Source organism: Notolepis coatsorum (assembly GCF_963971535.1).
Source record: "Notolepis coatsorum genome assembly, chromosome: 17".
In the NCBI taxonomy this organism is placed as follows: Eukaryota; Metazoa; Chordata; class Actinopteri; order Aulopiformes; family Paralepididae; genus Notolepis; species Notolepis coatsorum.
In genome coordinates this window covers 59,298,168-59,317,979 of record NC_140181.1, presented here as the reverse complement: position 1 = coordinate 59,317,979, position 19,812 = coordinate 59,298,168, and the positions used below count along the sequence as shown (strand labels likewise).

The following is a 19,812-nucleotide window of genomic DNA, read 5'->3' as shown; positions in this document are numbered from 1 at the left end:
CCCCATCTGGGACGCCATCTTGGAAATGACGGCTTTCGGAGGGGTCGATTTTGGTCGACTTTTAGTATGTTATTTAGCACGCCCAATACTACCAGAATCCATTGAAAAACCTTTTGTATCAATTTTTTTGGGGTTAAACCATATATTGACTCGCCTATATCGCTTGCCTGACCACAGAAGTTCAAAGAGGCAGTTGTTTGGGTGGCTGGAGTCTTTGATAATTCTCTTAGCCTTACCCATGCACCACTTGAAAGGTTGAAATACTGGAGAATCCAGGGAAAAACGGGAGGGTTGACAGGTATGATCCCTAACCCTAACCTGCAACACGGAACACAGAAATGCAAATGCTGGAGTCCTCACTGCTTATAAACAGCACAAACTGACTACTGCACAGTCAAACCGAGTACAAGCCCGAATGCACAGTCAAACCGAGTACAAGCCCCGAAGTCCCGCCTCAAACAGAGTACAAGCCACGAAGCCCCGCCCAGACTTTGGGCTTGCGGCTCTGCAGATATCCCCTATTGAACCAGTCTGTTAAAAGAGGGGAAGAGAGAGGATGAAATGATGCACGGAGGATCGTGAAGGACATGTTTATCACTGGTCTTTTTTTTCTCACCGAAGGACGTGTGGTTTGGTCGGACGTGGTCATGATGGCAAAGTGGGCCGAATACAGTGTGGCGTCTGCCGCGCTGGTGTAGTTTACGCAGGGGTCTCCACGTTAAGGACGATGGTGGACAAAAATCGGACACTGGGGCACGAGACACCGGGTCTGAAAGAGGGACAATGTCCAGGGATTTCTCGATGCTAACACCATGTGTGCTGTACCAATGGATCACTTTTTCAGGAGGAAGAGGGCCGGTCTGTTGAAAACTCTCCTGAGTTTGTCTCTCATTTTTGCGTCGTTTATAATGATCCATAAATTAAAACTCGCGGATAAGGATGTCGTGGGAGCCAAACATATTAGGGACACTGGATGGTGTGGACCCGAGTGTGTTGCGTTCAAAGAGAAAGCGGTTGTGAAAAGTAATTTGGGGAACTTTTCGCCACCTGTGTTCGGCGATGAATTGGACGCGCAACGGGTGACCGTCTCCAACGGGACACGGCGGGCATCCTGGGACGTGCACGTTATGAACTGTAGTGAAGATTCATCTGTGAGGACCAAAGACTGGTTTCGGCGCTTGGATCCCAGATTTCACCAGTTTGTGCTGCACAGACACTGTAGGTACTTTCCAATGTTGATCAACCACCCGGACAAGTGCGCGGATGGAGACGTTCACTTGCTCATGGTGGTCAAGTCCATCATAGAACAACACGACAGGCGGGAGGCGGTGCGCAAGACGTGGGGCAGAGAACAGACGATTGATGGGAAGAAAATAAAAACGCTGTTTCTTTTAGCAAGCCCGACGAACGGCAAAGACACTAAAAACCTCCAACAGCTAATCGAGTACGAGGACAGGGTCTACGGGGACATCCTTCAATGGGATTTCATGGACACCTTTTTCAACCTCACTTTGAAAGAGGTGAACTTTCTCAAATGGTTTGACATTCACTGCTCTAGTGCCAAGTTCATATTCAAGGGAGATGATGACGTGTTTGTCAACACTAACAACCTGTTGGATCTCATTGATTTCAAGGTCGAGGAGCGCAAAGTGCTCAATTTATTTGTCGGGGACACCATCTCCAAAGCTATCCCCATCAGAAACCGCCAAAGCAAATATTACATTCCCAAAGAGTTATATGATAAGCCATATCCCCCTTACGTCGGCGGCGGAGGTTTTCTGATGTCCTCGCCGCTGGCCAGGCGGCTGTTCGTGGTGTCGGAGGACTTGGAATTGTATCCAATCGATGACGTGTTTTTAGGCATGTGCGTGCAGAGGCTCCACTTGGCACCCGAGATGCACTCCGGGTTCAGGACCTTTGGCATCACCAAACGCCGTGTGAGCCCCATGAACAGTGAGCCGTGCTTCTACAAGAACCTCATTGTGGTGCACAAACTGAACCCGCAAGAACTGCTCAACATGTGGACCGTGGTGCAAAGGGAAGACCTCGTTTGCGCAAAAAGGACCTCAGTATGACCGTCAAATTAAACTGTAAAAGGGACACATTTGCACAAAAGTGAAGCTAAGCTACATAGAACATGAAGGCATAGGCTTACATTTGGGTGATCATTGTTTATAATAATGAAATTGTCCAATATTTGATCAAACAAATTATAATGAAATTGTCTGTCCGTTTTTTTTAATTGTTATTAAAGGAAAGTAGGCCTAACGTTGGATTTCAGTAGCCTATGATTGTTCTAAGCTCAGTGGTTTGTATTGGTGGACAAAATACTAGCAGAAACGAGACAGAAGTGTGTCCCTTAGTAGTGTAGTAGTAGGTGAGTATACTACTAAGGGAAATTATACCTATAGGCGTGACCCTGCTCTGATGTAGGCCTACCTATTTAGATGCAGAATAATTGGGATGATAAGTGAGTAGGGTAAACCTAGAGCCATATCTCTCTATACTCTTGGTAAACCATAAAAGCACAAGAAAGTGGGTATCTGCACACTCCCCCATGCGATGATGTCATAGCAATGAATGAATTGGAGAAGGTGGTAAAGGCAACTGAAAGCAGCCTCGGGAGGTTCCTGGGGATGTGGGGACATTTTGTTTCATAGATGCTGACACCATTATAAATTAATGCTTTATTTGGTTGCACAAAGTCAGCTCTAGTACATTCTCCCTGGAGCAACTCTAGGCTGTACAGTTGTATGTCTTGGTGATATCACAGTATTAGATCTTGGGTTGCTATAGCTTTGCTCATCACACATTTTGATTGAACCACGAGAAGCCACAGGAAACAACACATCTGATTTCCTAAACTGAATAACATTCCACTTTAACATATTTTATTGTATCTTTTTCTTGTGCTTCATTTAAAGACTTCAGTGTCATTGTCAAATACAACTGTGGGAGGGAGTCAATACACCTCTCCGTTGAAGCTTAACTACAATGAAAGATAATGAAGATTATAGTTGGGTGATTATTGTTTTCTGATTATGAAATTATCTAAATCAATTGATTGTTCTTAGTTAATATAGTTTTATTCAAACTTCTCGTACTTCTAGAGGCCATCCTTGTACCGGTGCACCCATAGATATATCACTAGATGACTCACCCGTGCTGCGGGCCAACGGAGATCGACGTTGCCACATGGCGGCCATCTTGCGTGGGTGGAGCACGCCCACTCATAACATGCATGTCTATGGTGCATGTACTATTGAAATTACCATAGCTTGCTAAATTTTCAACCGTTTGGTTTGTTAAAAACGTCAGATATAGATTATCGTACTGCATACTTATAATGGACTGATATGAAAAAAAATATTAAAAATCGTCCAAGCAAGAGTCATAGCCACGTTAATAACGTTTGTAATAAACCAAACCGTTTGTAAATCAGTCAAGATTTCAGCGAGTTGAGTATTTTTGTTTGTGCAGATCATCACCTTAAAGCAGTAGTCCTCTCAAGCAAGATGGCCACCGGTGAACTACACGGGAGACTTCGCCTTGAGCCATCTAGTGTTTATACATCTATGGGTGCACAGTTTTGTGTGTGTAATTTGCAGAGGCACACCCCAAGAACCAAATAACTATATTTTGTAGATCTATGTACTGTATGGTAGTTTACATACAAATGGGCTACTCTGTCAACTCTCAAATCACGATATTGCCATAATTCTTATCATGGTTTACATTGGATTATTACACAATGGTATTATTTTAAGTAAAAAAATGGCACCATGGTGATCCATGACTTCTACCCACGACTGTAAATTATACAATGGTAAAACTGAAAATACCATCAAACTACCATGATACTTTTTTGTAAGGGAAATACTACATCAGTTGTCATGGAAAAGCCACGCTGGTTTGTAGGGGTGTAACAATCTCAACTCAGAATTACATTTTCTTTTACATTCAATCGACTATCAAAATGACTACTATCAACAAAACGAAACATCTAAATCTGCATTGAATCGGAACATTTGCGTATTGTTACACCCCTACTAGCTTGTTTTACACAGTGATGCTCTTTGACTTAATATTATTAACGTTAGTGATGGTAAATTACCAGAAGTGTAGCACAGTACTCATTGGGGGGGGGGGGGGGGGGATTCTGGGAATCAGATTATCACAAATACTTCTCAGTTTCTGCATAGTCAAATAGAACAGGCTGTTTTGTTTCATGTCTGTTGCAGATCTTCAATAAATGTGTCTTTGTACATCCATGTTTCCACCTCAGTGCTAAGTAAGAGGAGGGCTAAGCAGGGGTCCCTTTGACACTAATTGCTGGTATAGGTTGCAACAGGTGTTCCTCCTAAAGAGACCTTTTCTGTCATGTGAAACCCCACAGACGTAGCAACATCCTCCATGTCCAGCTTAATCTGACTTTATTTAAACAAATATAGATACTTTGGGCCACAAAATAGTAATCATGAGTCAGAAATCCATGTACAGAAAACACTGATCTGTATACACTCAAATAAACAATTTTAATAAAAAAAATAAAAGCACAATAAATATATTTATTGAGACCAAATTCCATATATACGCACAAGGAAACTGATACAAAGTATAGTTGCACAAATGCAGATTCTGTATTATTTGGTCTTACTTCTAACGATTATTTATTACAAGGTTCATTTTCCCTGATACATTTCACAAGACTACAGCATATCAAAATAGTGCAGTAGATTGTCAAAAGATATTTAGCAAAAACTAAAAAGTACACTATTTGAGTAATATATATACTATACTGACGACCCAAGTCAAAGAAATGTAAATTTCCCAATACTGATAGTATTGTTTGTAAAGTACAAGTGTGTTAAAAGTATCTTTCTACCCATATGTACTTTTCTGAGAGTATATTTGTAATGTATTTTTGGTACTTCTTATGTGCTTTTGTGTAGTAATTCAAAGCACATGTTTAGTATGATATAATCTAAGTACACTTAAAAACACTGAGATATTTACCTAATTTAAGTTGTACTTTAGCAAACATGTTAGAATTGTACTACTTTGGTAAGCAACGGCAACCAAAAACACATAAAAAGTATAATTTCAATATATTTAAACACATCTTAAGTACAACTTTCAACACACCCAGTACAAATTAAGTGGTAAAGTATACAAAATATATTTTCAGAAAATAACACACATCTCTGTTGAAGCTTAACTACAATGAAAGATAATGAAGATTATAGTTGGGTGATTATTGTTTTCAGATTATGAAATTATCTAAATCAATTGATTGTTCTTAGTTAATATATTGTTTTATTCAAATTTCTTGTTCTTCTAGAGGCCATCCTTTTCAGAAAATATACTGAAGTACTATACTATATATATATATATATATTTATTAAAAAAAAATAAACACCTACATGAAGCATGACAACTTTGGCAAAGTGCTAAATCACAACTACGCGTTGGGTTCAATTCACTCAATTCAAATGTTAAACACATTATATTTGAATTAAAAAGAAAATCCACCCTCCCGTTTTGATTGAAGTTGAGAGGGAATTGAACCCAACCTTGCTACAGCCCTGCTACGCTACCATCACAGATAAAACAGATACAAATACAGCATTCCCCATCGGTAGAATTATGTTTTAGAAGAGATAAGTAAATGTAAAGGAGTCTGGGGGTACTTTCATGCTGTCAAATGGCTTTATTTAGAGAATCTATTGTTCCACATTCTGTTGGGACAGTTGTCCCAGGAGCGCTGCCTTTTGTAATTTACCCTATGGAAAAGGGAGGTTTGGCCGCCACCTCACCTGGGCCTTCCTATAATTCTCATGACTACTTTCACATGGACGGATTGTATAAATGATAGCACTCAAACCTGGAAAATGGAGGACCCTTATGTAAACAAGACGAAAGTATTTTTCTGGTCTGCATCCTCTTAGCAGTTGTTTGCATTGAGCCGTACTGTATTGTACCCATTATGCAATCTGTTAATAAAGTTTTCAATCAATCAATCAATCAATCAATCAATCAATCAATCAATCACCTATCATGTGATTTTCAGATCAGATGGGGTTTTCAAGGAGCAGAATTACTTGGCGAATAAAAAAGAAAAAGTGTGTTGCCTCTGAACTGCCACTAGGGGCAGAGTGGTTAACCGTGAGTGAATAACCGACTGAATTACTACCTGAGTGAGTTAGTGACATTGCTGGTCATAGCATCTTTATATTGCTGGCCTTTGCATCTTAAAAAAGAAAAGAAAAAAAGAGTAATGATCCTTCCTACAGGAAAGTAGATAAGGAAACATAAGGGCTTCCTACTACTGGGATGCTCATTCCTTTTGAACTCCCCAGGTCCCTTGGAAACCAACCATCCCCTCTGGGTGCAGAAGCCTGCCCTGAGGTCCACTCCGGGGTGATATCACCGCTTGGCCGGTGTGTGTCGACTCGCCAGGCTATGGCTGGCTCTGGGCGTCAGAGCAGGGATCCGGCTGCCGCGCCCCATCGGCCGGCCTCCTCTGGCCCCCACCGACCAGGCCTGCTTCAGCTTGGCCCCGCTGGCAGGCTTGCCTGGACAAACCACACACACACACACACACACAGAATGACCTTCTGTTGCCACAGGACATACAACATGCAGCGCTTCGGTACAGTGGAGTATGCTGTGTTTACGCGTACAGTTACTGTATATATATGAATCAAAGCAACCTGTGCTGCCGGTTCTGTAGGCGGGGGGGGGGGGGGGGGGGGGGTAACGTCTTGTGTTTTGTGACAGGTGTGTGTTTGTCATCAACACAAAAGTGTCACGTTTCAATCATGACAGCGCGTGAAGACGGCTTGAGAACCGTACAGGTTGGATCAGGGATGAACACATAATCTGAAAACAGGTATCATAATCATAGAATATTCATAATAAACACATCCATCAACACTCACTACATCGAAAGGATGGATCAGGACCTCAAAAGGTCATTCGAGGAGGTTTTTGCATCCGTGTTCATAGTTTTTACGAAAAACAGCACCTGTCTCCAGTTAGCATTAGTTAGCAACGCTAGTGCAAGTTAATAGGGTGTGAAACGATCTCTCTCAGCACTGTACACAAGCCTTTCTATTTACTTAACTCTAGTAATAATGGACATTTCCGAAAGGACTTGCATTCGACGTTGAGAGCAGGGGTCTCGTGACCCATTGACTTGCACTAGCACTGCTAACACATTCTAAGAGGAGGCTGCTACCAAGTTCTCAGGAGACAAACAGGCCAGCAAGAGAATCCTTTTGTTTTTCAAGGAGAGGGCGTAGTTTGTGATCAAGACAGACTTGAAAAGAAAAAATACATTACATTTAAATGTCGTGTCACCATTTCTATATGCACCACCAACTGCTACGAGGCAGGAAACCATAGTGAATAAGCTGAATATGCGGCTCTATATTTCACCAAGGGGCATGAGCTGTTTCCATCGCTGTAGCATGGGGCTTGTGGAGAGGGGTGGGGAGTAAGCAGGGGGTGAATGAATGCTGTACCTTGTGCTGGCTGGGTTCTCTGGGACACCGCAGTCCTGCGAGAGTTTTGTTTACAGCCCTCCCTGCCCATGAGGTGAGCCTTCCAGGCCTAACGGAGAGGGAACAAAGTACACAAGTCAGTTACTCCCCTTGGCTTCTCTCTGGGTAGGCAGAACTAGTGGGTGACTGTGGGCCCAGTCAGGGCCCCCGACGGCAAGACCTGCCTCCCTCCAACACTGGGGTCTTTCATTTGGCCCCACGTTGAGAGCTCTGGGCTGGAGAGTGTGACTGCCGTGTGTGTGAGTTTTCCTCAGCTGCAGGTATGAATGGAGTGAGAGGTGAGAGGAGAGGTGGAGGGAGGGCAGCATGTTGTGGATCCTTGCAGAATGTGTCCACTAATACTTCTTAATAAGACAAGCATGGCACCGTTGAGACTAGTTAAAAGTTACAGTGTTGCCGTCTATTGGACCCGACTAATGTGGACACGATCGAATCATCTCTACGATTGTCACTTAAGCAATATCACACAAAAGGGAGTGCTGTTATACTGAATATAATCTGAATATCATAGATAGATAGATAGATAGATAGATAGATAGATAGATAGATAGATAGATAGATAGATAGATAGATAGATAGATAGATAGATAGATAGATAGATAGATAGATAGATAGATAGATAGATAGATAGATAGATAGATAGATAGATAGATAGATATAGATCTGTAATCTGGACGTTTCTATTCATTGTGCAACCAGTGAAATAAGAGTCTGTTGACACAGACAGTCGCTTGGGTGACATGTGTGATTCCGATGAGCCTAATTAACGATTATCATGTAGCCTAATGAATGATTATTAATAGAGCACTGTGCGGTGGAGTGATACATATAGTTATGCACATGCTGTTATATAGCAGCACTCATGGAATGCCTCTCAAATGACTTGTATGTATAAAACACATTATTAGGACTAGAAAAACAAGTCATCTGGTATATGTTGTGGTTGGCAAGTCTGTCAAATCTAACTAGCCACTCTGGCAGGAGGCCAATCAGTCCTTTCTGTTCCAAAAACTGCTTCGGGTTCTAAAATATTAATATCGGTTGGTGAAATTCTCCATGTAAAATCCACAGTGGCTCGGTGTCTCCTTCTACCCTGTGGCCAGCTGGGACACCTCATTACCCAAGTGGTCGTTCAACTAGGATCTCAGTACAGGAAGGAGGAGAGCTGCATGATTGATAAGGACCCGACAATAACAGAAAGCCAGGGAGAAGGAGGTTGAAAGGCGACACCACCTTTACATGTTTCGGGAGGGCAGAGAGAGAGAGAGAGAGAGAGAGAGAGAGAGAGAGAGAGAGAGAGAGAGAGAGCGAGAGAGAGAGAGAGAGAGAGAGAGAGAGAGAGAGAGAGCGAGAGAGAGCGAGAGAGAGAGAGAGAGAGAGACGTTGCAGATCCATCCTGACCTTTTTGACGCTGGGGGAAGTGAATGGGCACTGAGGATTAGTTATGATGACTGATCGGCTCTGGTGTCCATATTTCTAAAGGCTGTTGTTGACACACGATACAGCACCTTCACTTTTGCAAACTTGATGGACTGAAAGGGAGCTGGAAGACGAGCGTTGTTTATGTTTATGTTCACATGAGATTCGAGTGGCTATTGGCCACGGTTCAACCACTTCCACCACCATTCTAGATATTAATGTTCCAACTTAAAAGATCTTGAGAACACTCAGCTATACACCGGTACACATCTGGATCAGTTGTGACAGGGGTTGCAATGGCTTATTTGAGTGATGGGTTTGGTCCAAAAATGTTGTCTGTTTGGGTTTTTTGACATATTCTATTAAAACAATGCCTGGGCTTTCATAATCTGTATGTTTTATTAATCTATATTCTCACACATGTCTTATTGATAAATCCAGAATACATATCTACTTGGCAGCACTTTATGATGACCTTATTCACGTGTAATATCCTGTGGAAGGGGATTTTCTCAAAAACCTTTACTTCTTTTCAGCAGAGCACAGCCAACCTGACATTAGGATAGAAATGATTATTAGAGCAATAATGAAAGTCATTGTTAGAAACTAGATAGTCATTCTCTTCCCCCCCCCCCCCAACAATCTATAAAACGTAGAAAGTACCTGAGGGTCAGTGTGAGTGGGAATGACAGAGCGTGCCACACTTATAAGTTACGGTATATCATTTCCAACGGCTTTATCTACTAATACAGTTTCAATTTCCTCTTCCACTGCCCTTCAAGCTAACCAGAAAATGTGAAAGAATGTGACCGTGTTTCCTCTGTGTCTCCGAGTGAAAAGGCCAGTTGGGCACAAAGCCTTCCTCCCAGAGCGTCCCTCCTTAAGAACCTTTGAAGTGTCTGGAGATAAACAATAGCGGTGGTTTACCCCCCCACACCTGGTTGCTTCACAAGCCTACCATTAGCCGCTCTTTGAGCATCTCTGAAAAGACCCAGGAGAAAGGCGCGGTATGTGTGTGTGTGTTTCTAAGAAACCACCAAAACCACCATGAGCTCCTCTAGTTTGCATTTTTACCGTCTTGTAAAAGAAAGAACCCACGACTTTCTCATCCAAAAGGTGTCACCCCGTAAAAAAGGCAGTTTGGGGGTGCCACCTCCGTGAAATAACACACAACTGCATAATAGCAAAACCACTGAGCGAAGATAGGGATTTTATTTCTTCTTCTTCAGTAAGCTACACTGTCTAAATTATAATATTCAAATGAAACAGAACAGGCAATCTCCTGCTTAAACCAAAACCATCTGACACTGTTGCCCATACTGCGTGAACTGTGAATTGCCTATACTCAATCTCTACCTATCTACTCACGGTCTACAACTGCCTTACACTGTAATGATAACTACCTACCTCAAACTATAGTCTACCCATATAACTCTGTATGATAGCATGATATGGTGTAATGCTGTATACACCATATTCATATGTATCCATATCTGTCTGAATATCCCTGTATATACTCCTTTTTATATACCTGCATATAGCCCATATAACTCTGTATGATAGCATGCTCAATAAAGCTGTATATGCCATATATATATATATTTATATTTACCGTATATATATATTTATCCACATCTGTCTGTATATACCTGCATATGATCCTTTTTACATACCTGTACTGTACATTGTATTGTTGTACTGGACTTGTGCTGCATAATGACAACACACTTGAATCTAATCTGCACCCATGGATCATTTGACTCCCTGGAGCAGCGATTGTCACCAGTATTAAGAGAGAGTACGGTACTGATGATCCTGTATCCTCACCTCCTCTCCGGGCAGGAAGTTGTTGTGACACAATGGGCAGTGGTTGGAGCCTTTACCCGAGACGGGTGCTGAAAAGAGAAACATGACACCTTGAAGCCAGTGCAGTAACATCACTGCATATGCTTTGTTTAGAACAAATCAGTGTGACACAAAGAAGATAAAGTACTGACAATTCTGTCCTGGCTCATATGTTAGAGAAACACGCCAACATTTTGGTAAATTAGCTTACCGTCTTCTCCAGAGAGAGACAAAGAGATAGATACCAGTTTCCTCTCTGTGCGTTCAGTATAAAGCTATCTGGCTGCATGTTAGCCTAGCTTAGCACAATGAATGGAAGCGGACATGGCCGGTTAGCCTTCGGGAGAGGTGTTAGTTGGACAATGCCTAGGCTAACCGGCCATGTCCGCTTCCATTCATTGTGCAGAGTTTCTCATTTTCACAAATATTTCTGTTAGACCAGAGGAATAACATGTATCAATTCTGAATTTGAGCGTAGTTCCCCTTTAAGTTGCTTTATGCAATCACATTCTGGTAAAAGAAAAAAAATAGACTACAGTCATTTAGCGTGAGCTAATAGAAGTGAGACTCACCATTACAGGCGGGGCCCTGGGCATGACGAGGCAGCTCGTCAGTGGATATGGCTTCTGAACAGCGTGGACATTGGCTGAACCTGGGTCTGCTCTCACATTCCCCCAGTAGGTGCTCTGTGAGGCAGGCTATCTCAACCACCTGGAGAAAATAAATATAAATAAAAATAAAAATATGCACGCACACACACGCGCGCACACACACACACACACACACACACACACACACACACACTTCAAGCTTCATAGAGAACAAACAGAACCGTATTTCTGGGTAGATAGTCAAATTATAGTCAAATATATAGTAATGTTCTCAGTTCTGAAACAGAAAATGTGCCCATATACTCAAACCATTCCCCTGGGTGCTCTCAGTCAAGGAAACTATAAAAGAAGGAAGGGTCATCACGTCACTGTGTAGTGCGTGAACACACATTGGTGCCAACTTTGCCAAGTGTGGAAACTTTTGGTTTGGCCGACATCGAGTTGAATGGGATCAGCCATTTCCTCGTTTATGTAATTTACATACCATTTACATTTTGTCATTTAGCTGATGCTTTTATCCAAAGCAACTTACAAGTTTTGTACAACAAGTCAGCAGGAAGGGTACAACTCTTTCAGTTGACTAACAATGTTGACAGTGTTGAGTGTTGAAACTTGAGTGCTGCAGTATTGAGTGCATAGTAGTAAAGACATATTAGTATAGTAGGAAGAAAGGGTGCATGACAGTAGAAGACAGTGGATTTCTTTCTTTAAACAGGTTATTACCTCGGCTGTCAGAATCATCAGCAATTTGTTGCATTGTTAACTAGCTAACGATTGATATATTGGTTGATGTATATTTCCTCAGATAGCTTGTATATATATATTTTCTTTTATACAAGCTTCAATAGAACTGGCACCAAAGTCTAGCACCAAGCAGAGCATAGAACACTGGTATTTTGATGTGATGACTGAAGGATGTGTTTTTGTCTATGTTTTTCAATGTGTATATAATGTATATATATCGGTGGGTGACAGCATTTACTCAGACGGATCTATAGATCTTAAAAGTAGCTGGCAGTCAGAGAGTGTGTGTCTCCAGTCAGACTGCAGATGAGGGCCTGTTATCAGCTGAGCTCTCAAGCCCAAAGATAACCAGCCAAGGTCATTGTCTACAGCAGCGCTGGCGTCACATAGCGGTGTAACCACAGAGGGGGGATAATATCAACATTGCCGTTGCTATAGTGATCTGGGTCAAATAGCTGTGGTCAAAGACAGCGTGTCACATAGTAACGAGGAGAGGGGGCGGGCCTGTTGTTAGGGGGAAGAAGGTATGATGTGAGTTTCTTCTGGGTAAGGTTAGATCTAGACACGAAGCTGACACAAGCAGACGTGGATCAGAGACTTTCATCCTTCCCCACCCTCGCTGGGTGGGGGAAGGGAATATGACACATCATCATTAGCTTCGGCTAACAGGAAAATGGTGGTTGGCTACGACAAGGCCCAGAACCATCGGACTAATGAGAGAATGAGAGGAGAGACGGTGGAGACGAATGAATTAGGACTTTTCAAGGACAATACAGAAGGGGTTACATCTGATTACGAGGCTTTGTTTATGGAATAAACAACGTTTTTCCAAGAAAGGTATCACGTTGCCAGTGTCAAATTATTATGATTACGGATTGCATATAAGGGGGATGACATCGATGTACAGCCAGTATAAGAAGGTCGACTTCGGAGAGAGAGAGAAATACAACGCAGAAACTACACGAACACAGAGGAAGAGGTGATACTGGCTGATTATGGTCGAAATCTAACATGACCTTTCCTTCTTTTATAATTTCCTTGCTCTCAGTGTCACTTTTACCATCTTTCTCAATTCATTGTCTATGGAGTGGCTTCAGTGGTATTTGGACGCTTCAGTGGAATTTTCCTTTCCATCGTCAAGAGGACTACACATGTACAGTATAATACTGGCTCCATCTGAAAACGTGACACGGTACCTGTCTGCATTCGTCACAGCGCCGCAGCATTGGACAGTGCTTCCAGTAGTGGAGGTCCAACCCGTCCTCTGTGAACGACTCCTCCTTTTTACCACAGAATATGCACAGACTGAAATATAATTTGAAAAATAGCGAGACTGTGTTTAGAAATATAGTGTGTACCAGGGGGGTGTTACGAGTCAATGCAATGACAATTCCATTTGGTTCCAACCCTTATTCAATAATTGAATATACACACTTTTACACAAATACATTGGTTGCATAGATAGACACGTAGATTAATTTAAAGGTAGAATTTCTAATGCCACGAACAGCAACCTCTAGGCAAGAGTCCAGCTTGGCATTGCACTTTGTTTAAACTTCTCTGTTTTGGTCTGGTGCCTACCTTTAAATTAATTCTACAGATTGATGTAGCTGGATTTCCACAATCATATCAATGCATCGATTATTTATTTTACAGCCCCCCCCCCCCCCCCCCCTTAAATACAGTTTTGAAACTTCATTTGTATAAAACAAAGCTGGGCTCGCAACTCACTTGATGCTCCAAGGTGTTTTAATTGACAAAATAATAGCAGTGGATACAACGTTTCGACCGACCCTTCCGGTCTTTTTCAAGTATAAATACAACACAAAAAATTACATCTTTTTATACAGGAAATTAAATAGATTACATATCAGCCCCACCTGGTGATCAGGGGTGGTCCCGAGACTTGCATGATTTATACATTTTATACATGATTAAGTAACTATTTATCTTTTCCATTTGACATTTTTAAAACCCAAGAAGATTGCTTACAATCTACAAGAAACAAAACTACCTCTGCACAACCTATACAGTGTGTTACACAATACTCGCCTCTAGGCAATTTTTTTTTTTTTAAGATTTATTTTTTAGCGTTTATCGCTTTTTACTACTGGGCAGTCCAGTGGAGAGAGAGAGGAGGAACGGGAGACAGAGTGGGGGGAAGACATTCGGCAAATAACGACGGGTCCGGGAATCGAACCCGGGTCGGCCGTGCCGCGACTCAGCGCGCTATGTGGTGCGCTATGTGGTTCGCCACTGGGGCGCCCCCTAGGCAACCCTTTTAAACAAACTATTTAAAAACATTGGCATCTTCTCAGTTCTGATCCAACATTGGATACATCTTTTCAGATCCCCCCTAGACTAGTCTACAGGAGAGCACATAACATCAGAGACATTGTGGTTAAATCAGACCTGCCTCCTAAAAAAAAAACACAAAATGTTTTAGATTACCTGCCAGATGGAAACCGACGTTGTGGTTTGTGTGCTCAGTGTCATTTTACAGAAAAATGCACTGTTTTCTATCACCCATCAACTGGGAAAGAGATAAAAATAAGAGGCAAAATAACATATAAAACTACCAATGCTTAAGTGCCCATGTGGTAAGGCATATGTCGGCAAGACAACACATTATTTTAAAAACACGTATTGCTGAACACAGGAGTACGATACGGAATGGGGATGAAAAAAGCCCAGTAGCTTTACATTTTAAAAAGGCACACCACAATGTCTCATCATTAAGATACCTTGGAATAGAGAGAGTGCATCTTCCAAGACGAGGGGGAGATATAGATAATCTCCTACTGAGGAGAGAAGTATGGTGGATCCATTATCTTAAAACTATGGCACCAACAGGACTCAATGAGGACTTTGACATTAGACCTTATTTGTAAATGTAACTTAGAGGGAGACAGTCAATAGATAGACTTTGTTTTTTTGTTTTTGTTTGTTTTCAGTGGCTAGGACCTGGACCGGGTCCAAAGAAAGTACCTTTACACACTGCTGCCTATCTTTAAATGATGTCTAATACTGTGTGTATATATATAAAAAAAAAAATCTCCTTCTAAAAAATGTCAAATGGAAAAGATAAATTGTTACTTAATCATGTATAAAATGTATAAATCATGCAAGTCTTGGGACTGCCCCTGATCGGGCCCAGGAGTTCAAAACATTGAATCCCTATTGATTGATTGATTGATTGAGCATTTTAATTAACAGATTTCAGAATGGGTACAATACAGTACGGCTCAATACACACAATTGTTAAGGGGATGCAGACCAGAGAAAGGCTTTCGTCTTGTTTACATCAGGGTCCCCCATTTTCTTTTTTTTTGAACTTTCTTTTATTTTGTGTCATAATGAACATCACATTGCATTAATCATACAGTATAAATTTATAATATACTTGATTCACATAGTCAATGACATTTGTTACTCAGGCTCTTCCCTCTTATTCAATTTGTTTTCAAAGTATTCAGCGTAATCAAAATAAGCTGTATAATCCGAGTACGCCTCATAAACAACCCAGTGGGGAGGGATTTTTACAATATTTTTTTTTAGGATTTTTTGTAGGATAAGAAACGAAAAAACAAATAGAAAAATAAATTTAGCAAAAAAAAATAATAATAATTTAACAGAAAAAAAGGAAAAAAAAAAAGGAGAGGGCGTCAGGAGGGTCAGACTCATGCTAGTGTATCTCCAGGTACAAGGTTACAAGTGACCATCTCTGCATAAACATATCTTTTTTCAGTTGCAATTGTGCAGTCATTTCTTCCATTGTATACATCTGTCTCAGTCTCTTGGTCCATTGTTTGATTGTCGGTGGTTGATTTTGTAGCCATGCCATAGTTATCATTCTCCTTGCTATTAACAGTATCACTCTCAAGATGTATAACGTATCTCCATAGTATGTGCCTTTCGGTATACATCCCAAGATATAGTACGATGGATTCAGAGGTAAGTCAAGATCTAGAATGGTTTTAATCTCATTTTTGATATTCACCCAAAATGTCTGCACCCTTGGACAGTCCCAGAAAATATGTGTATGATCTCCGATCATTCCACATCCTCTCCAACATAGTGGTGAGGACCCACCAGCAAATCCGGAGAGAACTTGAGGAGTCCTAAAGTACCTGACCTTGACCTTCCAGTCAAACTCCTTCCACATTGGGCTAATGAACTAATAATGAGTTGAAATGAATGAATACAAATCTGATCCAATCAGATAGGGATTACAAGTTTTGAACTCCTGGGCCCAGGTGGGGCTGATATGTAATCTATTTAATTTCCTGTATAAAAAGATGTCATTTTTTGTGTTGTATTTATACTTGAAAAAGACCGAAAGGATCGGTCGAAACGTTGTATCCGCTGCTATTATTTTGTCAATTAAAACACTTTGGAGCATCAAGTGAGTTGCGAGTCCCGCTTTGTTTTATGTATTACTGTTTTTACAGTTTGGCTCAGCACCAAGAAACGGAGGATGTGCGTTATTCATTTTTTCTGAACTTCATTTGTAGCCAGAGGATCCGGTATCGATATACACAGGTATATCTACCAACACCGTAAAGGAGTTTCTATCACCAACTTCCAAACTTCCTGAGCGGGTTGTGAGTCACTTGGTCCCAGAGCCTTCTCTGTTGCCGCACCCACCCTCTGGAACTCCCTCCCTCCAAACATCCGTAGTGCTACATCCCTGCAGTCTTTCAAATCCCAACTCAAAACTCACCTCTTCACCAAATTTATAAATGACTGCCTGATTTCCCTCTTTTCTTTTCTTTTTTACTTTTGTTGTTACGTCGTTCCCCTGATCCCCTTCCCCTAGCTGCTCCTACTGTTAAGCACCTTGGGTCTCCTGAAAGGTGCTATATAAATCCAAGATATTATTATTATTACTTACTTGTCTAGATAGTTGACACCCGAAGACTGCTCCTCCTCTTCATCACCCGCTGGCTTGTTTTGGGGCGCCTTCTTTATAGCTGGTAATCAAGACAGAAACGTTTGTGACTCATCAGTGTAGTGTTGACTCTCAGAAGGGTTAACACCCATCATACATCTGAACACTGTCTAGTCCTTTGGCATAATTTATTCTGTCAGAGCGATTTTCACTGTCCGTTAATATAATGAGACATTTTGACTTTAACTCATTCACGGCCAACCACGTATATATACGTGTTTGCTCGCCAACCGATTTTAATTAAAACCTGTATGTTGCCGTTAACACTATCAATGCCGGAGCTCGGTGCGAGCTTTAGTGCTTCCTTGCCAGCACCCACTTCAATGATAGAGCTCTCATATTTGCAAACGCATAAACTATGTCTTAAAGTATGGCTATGTGTCTAATCTGGCCGTCGCTTATCAATGACTTGTTTGCAGTCAACATTGTCTAAACGGATTGTTTTTTAATCGGTTCATTTCCGTTTTATACCATTTTGAAAAACTCGTTTTTTGAAAGTTTCAGGAAAATATAAAGATTCTGTGATAAACGCCCTTTACTGGAATATTCTGGAATACACAAAAAACGTTGTAATTTTTTCGGCCTATTTATGAATAGTTTTCAAATAAACGCTAGATTATCGATAGTATATGTGTACTTATGCACGCTAGAGAAGCGAGCTGAAAAATTTAATCGCTTATTTCCTGATCACACACACACACACACACACACACACACACACATACGGCACACACTGATATCTCTGTGAAAACAGCTCTGATTATCCTAAGACTGGTAAAATAGATTCCTTACCTCAGATCAGATGTTCTCCAAAAAGATTATTCCAATTCCTGATCGCCATTCCAAATATCGATCACGTTTATTGATCCAACGCTGCGTACTGGAAATATGTATTTCACGCTGTTTTGGGGCTCGGAAATGACTTGGATCCTCTCGGGTGGATTGCGCGAGAAGTAAAATGAGGAGAATTTGAGTCCAGGGAAGCCCAGAGGTTCACTCGATCACATTGAAACGTGTCCAGGACACTCGATGCATGTGTTGTGCCGGATTATGTCGTGGACCAGATGGACATCAATACTGGAAATCGCGATCAAACAATTGGAATATTGTTTTTGGAATAGCCCCGATCAAAGGTAAGGACTATCGGACGTCAATTCCACCTTGATCCTGCAATGATTTCATATCGATCCGGCTGATCAGCGTGTGTGGTGTTCAAAACGAATGCTGTTACTGGCAATCAAAGCATCAGAAGCAACCCCCCCCCCCTTCCATGCATTCATGATGAAACATAATACCTATTATATACATTTGATTTGGAAATAGTAGCGTGTCCAGGGATGAAACGCCAATGCTTTTAGCAGAATTCACGTAGCGCCCTATAACTCAGCTTTTCAGGAATTAGCCCAGATCACTCTGAAATTATACAATATTCACCACAGGATAACACGCGAATGTATGAAAAAATAAAAATAAAATTGCATGTTCGACGGAAGATACTGACTGTCAAATGACCATAGTATTGTCTCCATAGCTATAATATAGAATATAGATATAGCTCTACAAACAAGGTGACGCACGCCTATCTTTAAAGCGTGGCCTAGCTAGAACGGGTTAAGGATAATGGCTGGCGCTGAATGAGTTAGTAGGGATGCACCAATATAAACATTTTGGCCGATACAGATAACCGATATTAACATTTCTGTTATGGCCGATAACCGTTATTACCGATGTCAATATGATCTGTATCAATAAAACGATTCCTATGATATCATCAGTTGTTCATCTATGCATCATCACATTGGTCCAGTTTTGCTCATTGGACCAATGCAATCAATAAAAAAGAAATCACTATCACCAGCCGATGTATGTTTGCCTATATGTATATATATATATCAAAAAAGAGGATATGGAGAGGGCTTCAGTGTTCTTGTTTTGTTTCGGTAGGTGCTCTTTGGATTAAATCCGGGGTATGATTCGTTATAGAAGAAAAGTTGAGATCCAAGGCAGCTCTACAAATTTTAAAATGCCTTTATTAGTTGGCTTACATTATTTAGAAAATTTTAAAATACCGACCTACACATGGCCTTCTTCATAAATGTGTTGATGAATTGAAAATGGATGACCCTTATGTAAACAAGACAAATGTATTTTTATGGTCTGCATCCTCCTAGCAGTTGTTTGTATTGAGCCGTACTGTATTGTACCCATTCTGCAATCTGTTAATACAGTTTTCAATCAATCAATCAATCAATCAACCAACCAATCAATCAATCAATCAATCAATCAATCAATCAATCAATCAATCAATCAATCAATCAATCAATGCTGGGTCCCTAAATCAGATCAGTCATCAAAACCTTGAGAACCCCTGTACTAGTGTACAGCTGATAGAGTTGTGCCCTTCCTGATGACTTGTCATACAGAACTTGTAAGTCGCTTTGGATAAAAGCGTCAGCTAAATGACTTAATGTAAATGTAAATGTAGTGTATATCCACAATACCCAGTATAAAACAATGTACTATCTTGAAAACTATATTTCCTACCAGTATCCCTACATCAGGGGTGGCCAACCCGCGGCTCGCGAGCCGCATGCGGCTCTTTGCCCGTCAATGTGCGGCTCTTACATCCATAAAAAAAAAAAAAAAAAAAAAAAAAAATGTTACTTTTTTTTTTTTT

The 19,812-nt window shown here is 41.1% G+C and overlaps 2 protein-coding genes across 4 annotated transcripts in view; one reads left to right on the top strand and one right to left on the bottom strand.

Annotated features, from left to right (window-relative positions):
• Nucleotides 1-548: 548 nt before the first annotated feature.
• On the top strand, nucleotides 549-4,127 carry b3gnt7l (UDP-GlcNAc:betaGal beta-1,3-N-acetylglucosaminyltransferase 7, like). Its single transcript, XM_084334207.1, has one exon. It carries the CDS (start codon nucleotides 813-815, stop codon nucleotides 2,073-2,075), a length of 1,263 nt encoding a protein of 420 aa, XP_084190333.1. The 5' UTR covers nucleotides 549-812; the 3' UTR covers nucleotides 2,076-4,127.
• Nucleotides 4,128-4,522: 395 nt separating this feature from the next.
• Nucleotides 4,523-19,812, bottom strand: part of cep104 (centrosomal protein 104) — a 192,174-nt gene continuing 176,884 nt past the window's right edge. For all 3 annotated transcript variants that reach the window (XM_084332767.1, XM_084332768.1, XM_084332769.1), the window contains 6 exons: nucleotides 17,079-17,157; nucleotides 13,381-13,489; nucleotides 11,402-11,540; nucleotides 10,812-10,879; nucleotides 7,527-7,614; nucleotides 4,523-6,575 (listed from right to left, as the gene is read on the bottom strand). In XM_084332767.1, coding sequence (XP_084188893.1) covers nucleotides 6,427-6,575; nucleotides 7,527-7,614; nucleotides 10,812-10,879; nucleotides 11,402-11,540; nucleotides 13,381-13,489; nucleotides 17,079-17,157 — 632 coding nt within the window. In that variant the 3' untranslated portion in view covers nucleotides 4,523-6,426. The remainder of the gene's footprint in view (nucleotides 6,576-7,526; nucleotides 7,615-10,811; nucleotides 10,880-11,401; nucleotides 11,541-13,380; nucleotides 13,490-17,078; nucleotides 17,158-19,812) is intronic.